Genomic DNA, 15,164 nt, shown 5'->3' on the forward strand with positions numbered 1-15,164 from the left:
CATACTTTAGGACGAGTATTTAATGTTGAATTTTCGCAAAACAATTGCAAGTGTCAAAGCTGTATCCTACACTTCCAGAAGATAAGCTAGACTGGAAAATGGACAAACATTTGGCTAAAAAAGTAGGTTCTGTTCATGGAAATATATACCCTTATTTGGTTTATGTATGTGCTTTAATTAACAAATAAAGTGACTTTATCCTTTTTATGTGCCCAAAAGTGAAAGCATCTATTTATAGCACTGCCCAACCACAATATTCTCCCAGAAAAGTCCCTAATTTCCACATCTCACAGCTTCAAACTCCCCTATGTTTTTCATGTTTTAGGACAAATGTTCATTTTCATTTTATCTCAACAGCCGATTAATGGCACGTTGATCATTAGCAGGAAATCACATTTAATGTAAAAGTCAACCTACCCTACTTCAAGTTCATTTAATCAATCTATAGTATCCACAAAACCAGAATATAACTATTTCACACTTTCATGTTATGAATGTGGCAGCATAAGTAGTAGTGTTTCTAAGCTTCCTGTGAGAGTGTGAACAATGGCAGCAAATACAGTACAGCTCGCAAACACTGCAACAGCCCTAAATGCACAAATAATTCATACTTGACCTTTCACTCATTCCCACCGAATGTGTTTGTGAGGAAGAAATGGGTTTGTGCTAGCCATTTGTGCTTTATGGCTTTGTGCTCGTCCGTCTGGATGAGGGTGAGCATTTTAAGATTTTAAGAAGCAGCATAAATGTCAGAAGCCAGCATTTCAAACAATCTGACTACTCAACAGCATTTGGCCATAACTTCAACAACTCTGACAATCACCTGTTAAAGTCTTTTTAGCATTTAAAAGACCAGACAGGGGCAGAGCAGCCACAATCTGCACGACTCATGGAAACAATGGTTTCATCCCAACCTCAATAAAAATAATCTCAAAAACCTTGGACGATGGAAAGCTCGGCTTGCTGCCAATAAATAGCCAAGATATTTAAATAATAAACCTAATATTTGAATAGTTGATAATGTTTAGAGGGGGTCTGTGAAATTTACTTTACTGTTAATTGGTCCCTAAGTGCCTGCAAACATTTGAGAACTCCTGTGTTATGTATGCAATGGCAAAAAACAGTAAGACTCTTGATTTTGTAAGAGATAGATTTGACGTCATAACTGAACCAGTTTCAACACTGATTGCCTAAACAACATCCTGATTAAAAAAGGTGTCAGTAAGCTTCATTGCCTAATAGACTGCGTGATGACGTCTTATGTCCGAATATATTGTACGATGAAGATCCTCTAACGATAGACTTATGATTAAAGATGTTCTGCGTACGTCATCAATCAGCGTGCCCCAGGATCCCGCAGAAAATGGGGTCACATACAGAAATATAAAAAAAAAAGGATATTGGTGTAATAAGGATATTTTTGTTTGGTTTATGTCTCTGTATTGCCACAACGTTATTTGGATGTGAGATTCACATCATCCTATCCCTTAGTCCTTATCCGTGGCGTTTAATCGATCAGAACCGCCCAAACTCTGAGATTTTATTAACAACATTTCTGACACAACTTTCTCATCAACTATCTGTTTGAAAGCCACCTCTTTTCCATGATGCATCTACCCAGCGTAGTACATTTCTTACGCAAGGTTTAACCACAAAAGTCTTGCATTAGTCATCAGTACATACGTGGTAAATGGATCTCTTTGCTTTAACTCACGTTTCCGCTCCGCGTGACCAATAGGGAGCCGACTCAGCGATGTGACGTAAAACTCCGCCCCCTTTTGACTAAAGAAGGAAACAAACAGCGTAAGAAAAGAAGGGAAGATCGAGGAAAGGACAAGAGACCGGAGGAGTTAATTTATCGCTGTCTTCGACACAAAGCCCTCGGACATACTATATAATAATAACAAAAAGGAGTAAAGCTCGATAAATTTCGAAAATACCTGTCTTGATTTGTTTATTTTATTTTTTCTTTTAAACCAACATCGATTATAAGTTGAAAATCAACCGAGGTAAGTGTGATGTGTTTATTTTGTTTAAAGATATAATCTGGAGTGACTGAATGAGAAGCTTGATTTGCTGACGTGTGTTAAACAGGTTAGACATTCAGAGAGAGAAGATTATAACACACTACAGCGTGTTAAATGTTTACCGCTGAATATATATATATATATATTAGTGTGTGTATGTATATCAATATTTTATTTATATGTATTTTTCCACGGGTGGGTCCTGGTAGAGACAAAAGTCAACTAGTTCCTATCACCACCATTACAAATAATTGGACGTGACTTGCTTGGGCAAAACACAACACAGGACAGGACATGAAGAGCTGGGGGTTAGCTGGTTAGCTAACTGCCTAGCAGATTGATCCGTGTTGACATTGGACTGTCCTCGAAATGTGTTCTTTAACCTATGTATAGTTTTAAAGTCCTGTGGTTCTAGTGAGAAGTGTGCGTCGTGATGAAAAGCTCGTCTGCTACCTAATCCTCTTATTGTCTATTGTTTTGTTCGGTTAGTTAGCTAAAGGCTAGCTGCTTTGTTCGACAAAAAGAAGACAGGTTTGGTTTAAACAAAACCATCTGTTTAGAGACATTTAGCTATAGACAACCCGAACAAACCAGTTTTTTTGTTTGTTTGACGCTAGTATTAGTCAACTAGCGAGTTTACTCGACTGGAAGGAAGTGATATTGAAACAAAGAAGAAGGGAAAAAAAAGTCGAGGCGTTTCAATAACCAGTTCCACTAATAGTACAAATAACTAGTGTTGATATCTTTGTCGTCTTCTTTTTTTTTGGTACATGTTATATATATATATATATATATATACACACCACATTCTCAGTTCGGTTTTTTTTTGTTTGTTACCATTTGTAGTATCAGGTGTCTCCTTACCGAGTTGCTAAGCAAACCTGGCTGGCGTTTCATTCAGTCAGCTATAAACAAACACCAAACATTAGCCTCGCTAGCTAACCCTAGCTCTTCGCTTTTCTTGTCACAGATAAAATAATGCTGTCGGGGCGGTTTGTTCACCCACATCTGGCGTCTGAATGGTGTAATATTTCGAAATGAACGCCTTTCGGTCGAGAAGAATCGCCCGAGGATTCTCAGGATCTCAAGATTCTGAGAAGAATCGCCTGAGGGGAATTATTATTCGTCACTCTGACAGGAGATATTTCCTGCGCGTGGACAGCCGAGAAGCGCTCGCGTGAAGAGGTTGTTTTTGTGTGTGTGGACCGTCATAATTTAAATAAACAAACTTAATAAACCTCAAGAGATATAGTCGCGGTTTCCCCACCACACGACTCATATTTACCTCATGTGAAACTCGTGTGATATGAAGTGCCCCTTATCGCCGTTCACAGGCATCATTTTGTGTTAAGGCTGGGCAATACGACCAAAAATGTGACATCACGGTAGTCACGATACTCTCCAGTCCAGTCCAGTCAAATGTTGCCATCTCTTACCAGGGGAAAGTAGTTACCCACAATTGCATGGAAAAACAACAACGTGTAAATTGAACGTAATTAACACACATCTATGAAGACATACTTAACATACAGATTTTACAACACGGGGAAAGCATGTAAATACATGGACTTTGTTTAAATATTTGTTCAGGATATTTAAGGAAGCTTTGTTTTTTTTTATTCTTTTTAAAATGAAGAGATTTTTTTTTTTTTTAAAAAGTAAGTTTAATTCTTTTTTTTTTAAGATGGGAGAAGGATGGAATACCATTTGGGAAAGTAGCTAAGGCATGCTCAGAAAGTCGCTAGAAGACATGGATTAATTTGCATACTGCTTATAAATCATGGTTATTGGCGTATCCCAGCTCTTTATGAAGTTGGGGTCAGCCATCCCTGCTGAAAAACTCAGTAGAAACCATCATAGAATTTGTAATGGTTATAATGGAAATTGTATTGGTTTTAATGGAAAAGGCAGTGGTTTCTGTGGGTCTCTATTGGTCATTTGTTGCCTTATGGCATGTTATGTCTAGTGGATACCATTAAGAACCAGTAATGGTTTTAATGGTTAGATGATGGTTTGTAATTTTATTTGTTGTGATGGTTTCTACAGTTTTGGTTTTTTTTTCAGCAGGAACAATAAGGCACCCCTGGGACAGTGAGGGTTAAAGTTCTCGCTCAAGGGCCCAACAGTGGCAACTTGAACCCCTGACATTCTGATTAGTAACCCAGAGCCTTAACCATTGAGCCAATACTGTCTTAAAGCTTAAATCATTTATTTCTTATTAAAAGGAGCCATCTTTGGTCATGGCACCACAGACTAAACATTTGCACATCTACAAAATACTATACTTTATGAAGAACGCAGACAAAAAGAAACAGTCACAGTGAGTAGTCATGAAGGAAACTTGTGATCCCTTTAATTACTTGTTAACATCATTAAAAGTGTGTTTAAAACAAACAAAAAACAGCGATTGGTCATGGGGGAACAACGTTGATCAGTGATCACTCAACTCGTAGATCAGCAGCTGTGATGTGAGCTGGAGAGCCGTAACGAGTTCAAGACAGGCACTAAAATCCGCAAAAAGTCATTAGATTTGTTGCTAGGCTCGTTTTTTTTTTTTTTTATTATTAAGTAACAAAAGGGGTCTAAAAAGTTCCCAGATATCGCAGCAAAGTCTCTTAAGTTGGCAGTGCTGTACACGAGTCCCAGTGTTGGAATTTTATTCAGAGGAAGATCAGAAAATCGCCAGATGCGGCCATGGGTCATTATCATTTGCATATCAAAGCATGTTAGATGAAAAAGGAAGATTTTCTGAAGAGGGAATAGAGTTTCATCAGAACAGAATATCGATATTCCACAGTGCAGTTGAATTCTTGAATCGGATTGGTCTGACTGTAGTGTTCGCTGTAGTTCAAATGATAAATTCATTTTACTGCACGTGTTCAAAAATGGTCTCGTTTCTATAGTAACGACTCATTCACAGGGACATGTGGCGGTCGAGGTACATAATCTTAGACTAATAATAAATGGCTTTCAATGTGACATCATTTAACTAACAAATGCATGATCATTAACCTTTTATGTAAAGAGACATTTATTTAACTTTTATGGAAGGAGGCACTAGTGTCAGTACTTTGTAACAGTCAGTTTTTCAACATAACTTGGAGGAAAGGACAGTGGTCTGGGTTTTTGGACAAATTGTAGGTTTTTGTCTCGTTAAAAATTCAAGAGAGGAATAAATGAGGCTGGTCAGAGAAGGTCATAGCTGTTATAACATAAATAATAACAGGACGTAACTTGTCTTGCAGACATTCCACAACATTAAATGTTACTGTAAATAGTTAAACAGCATGATCTGTTATTCATTAATGAATTCAAAATTGTAATTAGTACATCACTGTCAGTAAATCACTGAGGAATGTAAGACTTTGGGACGTGATTGGCCTTTGGGAACATTGATGATCAGTGATTGGTCATTAGGAACATAGGTTCACATACAACTCAGTCAGGCTTTACACTCTGGTGGTGAGTCGACCGAACCTGATCGCTCAACTCATATAAGCAACCGCTGTGATGTGCGCTGGAGAGCCATATTGAGTGCAGGACAGTTGCTGACATCTGCTGATTTATTAGATCTGTTGAAAGTTGCTGGATTTGTCGCTAGGCTCTTTTAAAAATTTTTTTACATTTTTTTTTTTTTATAAAGTCACTAAAAGAGTTTAAAACCTGATGAGAGGAAATAATTTGCATAACACAACAAAGTAATGTGTAAACAGCACCCGTCATTCAGTTTGGGGGGGGCTCTTATGGCTTTTCATAAGCTTTGTGTTCTGCTAGCAGTGTACGAGGGGTACAAACATAGTACGACTGAAGCCATTCTTATGAAACATATTGTGCTTTTCACGTTGGGACAAAGAAGCAGCAAAACTATTGAAACTGCATATATTGCACTGTAGAAAAGTATATGAAAACAAACAACCCAAAAGAAAAAAAAAAAAAAAAAAAAAAAAAAACCAATTCAATTATTTTGCAATTGGGGAAACAATGCACGCAAATAGTTTGGCATTGGATAACGTCCAGTTAGTTTCTATGAAGTTTAACAGCGTTGCACTTTATAGCACTTATTAACGCTGTTAATCAGTGTTGTAGACACAAGTACAGACACAAAGTACTGAAAGTGTGTTTCGACCTGACCTGCTCTCTCTTAACCCTGCTCCGATGTCTCTCACCCTTCAATCCTATGTGACGTTTAATAAAATCATTTAAAGAACTCAGATTACACAGCAAACACGCACATTGTCGGCCCACTCGTATGTCACCTCAGCTGCCATGTTAAACTTGCTATTATTCAGGCAGGTTCTTGACCTAGATTCTAAACTGCACGATAAAGGATGTGGTGTCCAGTCTGGCTAAAGTAAAACAAATGTGTCCTAATTACGAACATGTTTACAGGAACACCGTGATTCGAGAGCGCTTAGTCACCTCAGGGAAATGGTCGATCTTGAATTTAATTAGCACCAAAAGAAGCGAAGCTAGATCAAATCAGCTGCTCCGTGGCCGTAAATATTCATCACCAAACCATGTCTTTACGGAAAGGTTTAAATCGCTCTCGCATGCGTTTTACACTAGTTTATACACCAGATTCTTTTCAATTAAATCTGAGCCACAAAGCAAGTAAAGGAACTTGGACTATTGTATTTACAGTTTGAGTCTCCATGTCATAACACATACATTTTACTGCTGATTTTACCCATAATCTTATCCTATAGGGTTTCAGTGAAGAATAAAACACCCAGGGTGTGCTGTTATAGGAAAATAATCACTGATTGGGTGGTGTGATTTACGTTTAGCGTCCACAAAATAAGTTAGTTGCTTACATTACTTGCTTTATAGCTATAAACATTCATTGCCTCTCTTTTTTTTTTTCCCCCTTCCTCCCTCTGGAATTACTAACAACTGTTAATGTTGAACCAGGCATTAATGTCAATGGTTTATTCTGTATTAACTTCATATTCGTTACTAGCCTTTAAAGTTTGACATAAGCTTTATTATTTATATATATATATATATATATACATATCTTTCCCACAACTTTAACCAGTCAATTAAAAAAAAAAAACAAAATTTCCAGCAGCAATGGCCCAGGAGACCAATCAGAGCCCGGTTCCCATCCTGTGCACCATGGGCTGCGGTTTCTACGGCAACCCCAGGACTAGTGGCATGTGCTCTGTGTGCTACAAGGAACACCTGAGTCGACAGCAGAGTAGCGATCGCAGCCCAGTGAGCCCTCTGGGTAAGTCGCACAGCAAAAATGACAAAGCCTTACTCCTCTTATTCCTTCCCGAGGGTGACGACGCTGCTGGAAAAACTGACTCGTCCGATTTACGAGCTTGATTTAAAACGTCATGGCGTTAGAACGATGATTTGCATCAGGAACGAATGTGCTCCGCTCATATAAAACTTTGTTTTTCGTTACTGTTTACCCTGCTCTCCTGACTCAACTAATTGGATCAGTAATAAAATCCCAAGGAGGTTAAAAGAACCAGGATTAGGAAGGTGCTAAAGTCTGGGCCGTGAAAGTATACTACGTGCTACGGATGTCTGTGAGACTTGTATTCTAAATCAGTGGTCACAAACCGTCTTCATTGAGATCTACCTTCCTGCAGGTTTCATCTCCAACTAAAATCTAACACACCTGTTTTAGCTGACCAAGAACTTCTTGAGGCGTGATTCTTATTTGTATTCTTATTGGTTGAGAGCTTAAGGAGTAAAATTAGCCATGGGAGGGATGGTCTATTCATTCTTCCCTGTCGATCACAGTGATGCTAACCAAATTGTGCGTGTCTGTGATCTCATGTATGTGGAAGAGGGACGATAGCTTCTGTTCTTTACATAACTTTTCTGGTCTCTTCGCATAGCGGAAGCCGTTTATAAGAAGCAGCTTTGACCATTTGTGTTTAGAGTGCCTCAGGCCAATTATTTAAGATATACAGCTGTTTTAAGGCTGCTGTTTGTGGTTAGTCAGACGTGTGCTTTCCTTCCTGGAGCAGCAGGCAGTCCTTCATCGGAGACGTCGGCCATGCAGAGACTAGAAGGCCTAAACAAAGCGGAGGCGACCTGCGCAGAATCGACATCAGAGTGAGTTTCTCTTTGTTCGGTTGTGGGTGTATGTACACCTCCATGCGCAAGTCAGTTCATCCCTGTGCTGTGTTCCTGCTGCAGAGCCTCTGTTTAATTGGTGCATTCAAGTACAAAACACGCCCGCCTGCCTGCCTGTATCTGTCTGTCTGCCTTTTCTTTTATCGGCTCCTACGAAATTCTTTCTTTATATTTTGTTTTTGTTCGTTCTCTTTCGTCGTTTCGCCACCTGCCAAGTAGACAAAAATCGCCAAATAAACATGTTGAATTTTGATATATTTTTTTTTATTGTTACACTTTAAGAGAAGACATTTTATAGATGTAATTTATCCACAGAAAAAAAAAATCTGAAAATGATTGACATTTTCAAAAGTCTCTTCTACCTGTAGTGTCATGCTTGAAAGTACAATGACATCACGACAATATGACGCAAATGGAGATGGCACTATGCCACTTTTTTCTTTTTCTCATAACGAAACCTTGAGTATCTAATACTGATACTCGTCTGATATTTAGAAACTGCTAAGCTTTAAAAAAAAAAAAAAAAATTAAAACTAAAGACCTTCACAATTAAACACTTTCCTACAAAAAAGCACTTGCATTGTTAATATATTATATGTAATAGTGTAAAGTATAAATATAATAAAATCAGTCCCCACTTCCTGTCGTTTCTCCTGGTGAATGTGTCTGACTTCTACTTGTTTCTGCTTCTGCCTTCTGTTTCTCGTGTGTGTGTGTGTGTGTGTACGTTATGGGCTTTGCGGCCTGTGACTGTGAGAAGCGTCGTATTATGGTCAGGTGCTTTGCGCCTTTGCGAGCAGCTGTGGGTGTGTGAGTATCACAAGTCAGCGGAAAATACTGTGATGTTTCCTCAGAGACATGTCTGCCGCAGTCTCCCTGCCCGTCACACAACAGATGACGGAGATGAGCATTTCCAGAGAGGAGAAGAGCCCATCTCCTAAATCGAACAAAGTGGAAGCAGGTAACGTGCATATGCACAATGTAAATAATAATACATATTTATATAGTGCTTTTCAGTAAACAACAAAGGGTTACATTAAGTTAAAAAAAAAAAACAGATACACAAGTGCTCCAGTTATAGGGGAAGTTTGAATATTCACACTGGTGTAGCTGTCTGTAGCAAAAGGAACCCACTGGCCCTCATCCTTGTTACTGCGTGCCGTCAGCCAGTCAACAGAGTCTGTTCGCTCGTGTAAACAGAAGGGTTCAGTTAGTGCTCTCCTCCAAGCATGTTCAGCTGTCCCATAATGTTGCATCAGCTGCAGTTTGAAAAGATCCAGTGCCACTCAGAAAAGGCGTGGGTCGTGTTCCTCTCAAGTTTTCTTTCTCGTGTAGATTTTCTCGACACCATCACCCCAGGCTTGCTCATTAGGGATCCAAGACTTCTACCTGCAAAGCTGCTTAGTGACACTGTCTTTTGTATAAAGCGCTATGCGAATACAATTGAATTGAATTCAACATGAAGTCTGTTGGAGGAAGCACGCCTTAACCCTCGGCCCTCTGGGCCGCTAGCGTTCGTGCAATACAGGGAGAATTAGATAATGGAGAGAAAAATCGGCAACATAGTGAAGCGCATATCAGGTGAAGTAAAAAGTAATTGCCCACCATTTCGCTTCACTTCAGCTCTGTACATTGTCGGGGTAAAACTGAGTGCATTAATGTCCTCTGCACTGTTACAGGAAGCTTTATTTGTACTAAAGATTAACGATACGTTTAAGCGGGTTTAACATTAAACAGTAGGTTCATGTGCTGCTTTGTTAGGCAGTTTTAAGTTTCAAAACCAATTTATTTTTATATTATGTCTACATTAGTTTTTGCTAGCAGACAAAATATAAACACATTATGTCCTTATCTTTCTGTTCTCTCTCTCTCCGTCTCTCTCTTTCACCCCCCCTCTCTCTCCCCCGGCGTTTGGGTGTGTGTATCTGCTGCGGTTGTTGTGGGGTTTTTTTTTTGGCACATCCCTATGAAATTGTAGCCCCATTCCAAAGCCCTCTGCCAAACTTCTCTACACATAGCACACCATATCTAAAACACATACACAGGCTGAAGGAAAACCTGTTTGTAATTATGTTTGTGGACTTCCTGCTCCCACAGTCGTTAGCCAGCCCACTTCCTCCTGCTCGCCCCTCAGTGATGTGGCGAAGAGTCCGGACTCCAGCAAACCCAAAAAGAACCGCTGCTTCACCTGCCGCAAGAGGGTCGGCCTCACAGGTGAGCATTCCCTAAAGAGTCATTAGCATTTAAGGCAAGATACTACAAATCAATAGTGTGTGTATATAATATCACTTTTGTTGTTGAAAAAACTATAGATGTCACAATAAATTTTTGCCTGTTGATTTGCAGTGTACTTTTTACATTGGACCTACATCAAAAGTGTCCATTTGTTTATACAAATGAGGCTAATTTAATATGCGTAGAATTTTGCATACTGACTTTTTATTGATGTCATTTAATGACAATTTTCCAAACGAAATCCAACAGTAATATTGTCAAAGTTGCAAGGAATGTGATTTTTCACAAGTGGACACAAGCTATAAAATAAAACATGTTGAGTTTTGATCTTTTTTTTTATCGCTACCATTTAAGAGAAGACACCAACAACAGACAAACCAGTCATGTCTCTCTTTATAAGTAAACATTTCCAGCAACAGCAATACATCATTTGTCCCAATTCCAGGCTTTGCCATTTGTTACACGGTCAGATATCCGATGTTTGATCCACCGTTTTACTGTTATAGGCCCGATACCTGATCCTCATGGGTGCCAACTCTAGATACAAATATTCTCAGTGACCAGGAGATTAATATAGATTTCAGTATTATTCACACTCCCAGTTATGTATTATGTGGTGTTGAATAACATGTATAAACGGAGTAATATTGTTAACACTACTACTACTACTACTACTACTACTACTACTACTACTAATAATAATATGTATTTGTTGCAGGTTTTGACTGTAGGTGCGGCCAGCTCTTCTGCGGCATCCATCGCTACTCGGACAAGCACAACTGCACATATGACTACAAAGCCGAGGCGGCCGCCAAAATCCGCAAAGAAAACCCTGTGGTGGTGGCCGACAAGATCCAGAGAATATAAAGCAAAGCGTAAAGCATGGAAAGAGAAGTGTTGAGCTAAAACGGATATCGGATAAACGGACTTGTGTTTTTCTATTACGAGAAAGAAGACGAGGGGAAAAGCAATCGTGCTGCGTGTGATGCCCGTGCATTAATTACCGTTTGGTTCTAGGTATTACATTATTATTGTGTTTTTCTTTGACGCTCTCGCCTGCTGTGCCAGCTCTTTGCCATAGTTCAGTTTAGGTTTGTAGATCAAGGCGCCGTTTCAGGGAACCGTTAATCCTAGTTTTCATTTAGTTATGAGCTTTGGTCACTTGACAGTGACTTCCTTTGCTCGTTCTTTCAGCTCCTGATTAGGTTTAGGATCGAAATAATATTCCCACAAACGACTCGACTGTATACAAAAGGAGAAACCCGAGGTTACATGTTGTGTTCATGAGATCGTTTCAGGATACCGATCCAGCATTGCGATCTTCTCATTTATATATCAAGCCGATATTGATATTAAGTATTGGATCGTTGCTTTCCTAGAAATCGCATGGTTTGCCAAAACGAGGTTGTGCAATTTAGCGTTGTGAGCAAGACGTTCTCGGACACTTGGGGTTTTTTGTTTGTTTGTTTGTTTGTTTTTGGTGCGCTGTTCTGCAGTTGTTTCCTTCCAGTCGGGATTAGCAGACAGATTTATACCGTATTTTCTTCTTTGATGTTCCACTCGAGCCTGCTTACTAAAGGTCAAACAGATCGACTTCCCACCTAGGCTGCCTGTCGGTCATCAATCATTCATCTTTTTGTTCCCCCCCCATAACAATTTCATAATGTGAACATGCTACTGTGACCCACTGGTGGATGTCGATCCGAAGGCGTTAGTGTTGTCGTTCTAGCTTCTTTCACAGCACACGAGCTCACAGCCGTGTGGCCATTATTATAACAGATACCACGGGGTTGTGTTTGTTGTTTTATCATTCGAGTGAAGTTATTTAGGCATTTATTTGGTGTTTGTGAATGTGTGTGTGTGAGAAAGAGAGAGAGAAGCAGTCCTTCCTGAGTCAGTTACGTTTGGACATTTGAAGCTCGACAAAGGGATCAGTGTTTTGTTAAATGTGAGCGTGAGCGCTGGCACCCATAACTGAAATCCTCTTTGTGTGTGTGTGTGCGCGTGCGCGTGTTCTCTCTGTGATGGTTCCGGGAGTGTCGAAACTGTACGTATCTGTTTTGAGTTTTAATTTCAGCTATTAGTTATATGCAAATTTGTACAAAAGAAAACCTGTTCATATTTATGTATTGCATTTAATCCTTTTACTTGCCATTAATGCAAAAAATAGTATTGTAAATAAAAATGTACAGAATAAAAAAAACCCACCAGACTGTGTTGAGTTTTGCTTTGTAGCCTATTTTATTCATATTAAATGTATAGTGTATATGGTCAGTATAGTGTGTGTGTGTGTATAATAGATGTATACACAGACCTGCATGTGAATTATACTGTCATAGAAATTTGTATTATTATTATTATTATTATTATTATTATTTCTAGTACAGGATACTGATCTAAGATCGGTTTTGCTATTTCATTCAAATTTTATTATTGCAGGATGCGCCCACATTTTGCTGTATTTTAATTTTTTTTTTAAAAAAAGATAGTCTTTAAAAAAAAGCTTACACTGACACTACACATACAATATTGAGAGATAATAATTCTCCATCTTGCTATGGTTCCTGCTCATCCTCTTTCCTTTCATTTTTCTAAAAGGGGTGGGTGCTTGATAGATATACTTGTTAAAATATCAATCGGGTGTAGGTGAAGTGCTATAACCTGCCATCTCTCTGTGTAACACATGAACGTTACTGGTAGCCGTAATCAAGGCTACTGAAGCGTTCTTTAGATCATTTGTATTGTGGGACTAAGTGTGCAATATGACGAAATGCTGATTATTCAGCTGTGTGAGGAATAAAACACTTTATAGGAAAATAATCAGCAACTGTGTGGCTGTGGAGCCGTGTTATCATCCTAAATTTGATTATTTTCCTATAACGGCTTGTCCCGAAGTGTTTTATTCAGGGTCTTATCACAAACATTACAGCAGCTATGTACAGTCTTCTTATGCCTCTGACACTGGGTGGCTAAGGTATTAAGATTTTGGGATGTCACCGCTTCTATCCAAGATTCTTACTGAAAGAGTGCCGTGGTTTGTAGGATTTTCTATGGAATTATCACTGTAACCAGCATATAAACTGATCCAAGGTCACAGCAAGGTCAAATGTCTGAAATAGTTGTCTTCCTGATTGAAGTATGTTGTAAAGGTATTTGAGTCCTACGTATCAGTAGCAAGAAAGACTAGACTTGGTGGCAGGGGAATTCCTGTTGACACCTTTGGCATTGAATTCTACTTGTTTCTTTCTCTTAAAGTTTATAAGACAAAACAAAAAAAGCGGCTTGTCATGTTACTGAATAAACTGAAAGAGCAAAGTCCTCTGTCCTGTGGTGGAAAACCTACTGCTACAAAGTGCTGGTGTTAGAAACTTAAATATACATTAGTAAATAGATCTCTTTGTTTAATAATAACACATTTTTAATCTGTTCTTTTGTAGTCATACATTTTGTCAAAAATTCAACATAGAAGTGTCTGTGAATGAGTTGTTACTATAGAAACAAGAATGTATTACAACAAGCACATTAAAATAAACCTGAAGTACCAGAAGTACCATCAGAGCTGCTGTTAGAGAAAACGTTCTGACCAATCACACCAGGATGCTGTACGACTAAAGTATCATTACTTATGGTTGCTTTAAATTGATACAAATTGGACTGTAATCTACTAGGCAACAAAGGTTCTCTAACAGGAAATGATTTTGTCGGTTTAAATTATTTCCATGTTGTAAGGATTTTTGATTATACAGTATATCACTGGCTGTAGAACCATCCTTTATGAATACATTTAAAGAGAAAGGCAAAATGTAACATGGACAGGTGTCATATCAGCTGTCTAATGGCTTTAGCCAATCATGCTGTTGTCAGGAAGGAGCTTGTTTAACAAATCTGACTTGGGAACAGCTGGAGAGGTGAGTGTCAACAGGTGCCAATTTCACACATACACTGTGAGTGCTAATGTTCTTGCTTTAAGAGCGCACGGTTCCTGCATCTCATCTAGGTTTTTTATTTTATTATCATCCAGTTGTTGTATTTGAGGTGAAAGGAATTGGTGGTATGCCTGTTTGTGTGCCTCTTTCTTGGGAATCATAGCTGATCATCCTCCTGTCCATGGCATCATTAAGCTTTACAGAGAACTCATTCCAGGAAAAGTTCCCATACTTTCAGAAGCGTTATCTGTGTATGCCATTACAAATGAAAATAAACAAGATATCTAAAACTTGAATCATGATCATTCTTTCATAACAGCCCCCTTTCATCCCCTAGACAGAATTGCTAGAAATCCTAACGATCAAGGGCAATTTTGTTGGATTTCTCCATTATAAGAAAAGCTACAAATATAACCATTACCAGACCCATGTAGTGAAAGCTGAGTCATGTTAATTGCCAGACTGTGAGACCAAGTCAGCATGGTGGAATTTGCCATATGTACAGGGTACACAGGCATTTCAAATGGCAAATCAGCACTAAACTATGCAACCAAATACAACATACAACATTGTATAATTGTTTAAACCCTTTCCAATAAAGATCTGTAAAGCTTATTTGGTTTTTACAAAATTATCTTTAAAATACAGTCTCCTGAAAAAGGGACATTTCTTTTTTTGCTGAGTTTTATATATATATATATATACACACACACACACACACACATACATATGCACGTGTCGTGGAAAAATCCATCCAAACAAAGTAAAAAAAAAAAAAACTTCCAGAGACCAGGAGTTATGGATGTCGACAGTGCATGGTTAGAGAGTTATAACTAAATATTTTCACTAGGGGATCCCCTAACTGACCACCATGGTCCAT

The 15,164-nt window shown here is 38.7% G+C and overlaps 1 protein-coding gene across 2 annotated transcripts; it reads left to right on the forward strand.

Moving 5' to 3' along the window:
- The first annotated feature begins 1,784 nt into the window (after positions 1 to 1,784).
- Positions 1,785 to 12,562, forward strand: zfand5a (zinc finger, AN1-type domain 5a). 2 transcript variants are annotated; one of them, XM_053610208.1, is made up of 6 exons: positions 1,785 to 2,009; positions 7,096 to 7,257; positions 8,015 to 8,102; positions 8,978 to 9,084; positions 10,221 to 10,337; positions 11,077 to 12,562. In XM_053610208.1, exons 2-6 carry the CDS (start codon positions 7,101 to 7,103, stop codon positions 11,223 to 11,225), a joined length of 618 nt encoding a protein of 205 aa, XP_053466183.1. In that variant the 5' UTR covers positions 1,785 to 2,009; positions 7,096 to 7,100; the 3' UTR covers positions 11,226 to 12,562. The 2 variants fall into 2 exon arrangements, with proteins under 2 accessions (XP_053466183.1, XP_053466182.1); XM_053610207.1 differs by having other exon boundaries at positions 1,786 to 2,009; positions 7,099 to 7,257.
- Positions 12,563 to 15,164: the final 2,602 nt, after the last annotated feature.

This window comes from Ictalurus furcatus, chromosome 22 (genome assembly GCF_023375685.1).
Source record: "Ictalurus furcatus strain D&B chromosome 22, Billie_1.0, whole genome shotgun sequence".
NCBI classification, from domain to species: Eukaryota; Metazoa; Chordata; class Actinopteri; order Siluriformes; family Ictaluridae; genus Ictalurus; species Ictalurus furcatus.

Excerpts from the sequence above, each read along its gene's own strand:
- zfand5a (XM_053610208.1), top strand. The coding sequence starts at position 7,101 with ATGGCCCAGGAGACCAATCAGAGCCCGGTTCCCATCCTGTGCACCATG. Across the intron at positions 7,258-8,014 it reads CAGCCCAGTGAGCCCTCTGG|CAGGCAGTCCTTCATCGGAG; the intron begins GTAAGTCGCACA and ends TTCCTGGAGCAG. Across the intron at positions 10,338-11,076 it reads CAAGAGGGTCGGCCTCACAG|GTTTTGACTGTAGGTGCGGC; the intron begins GTGAGCATTCCC and ends TATTTGTTGCAG.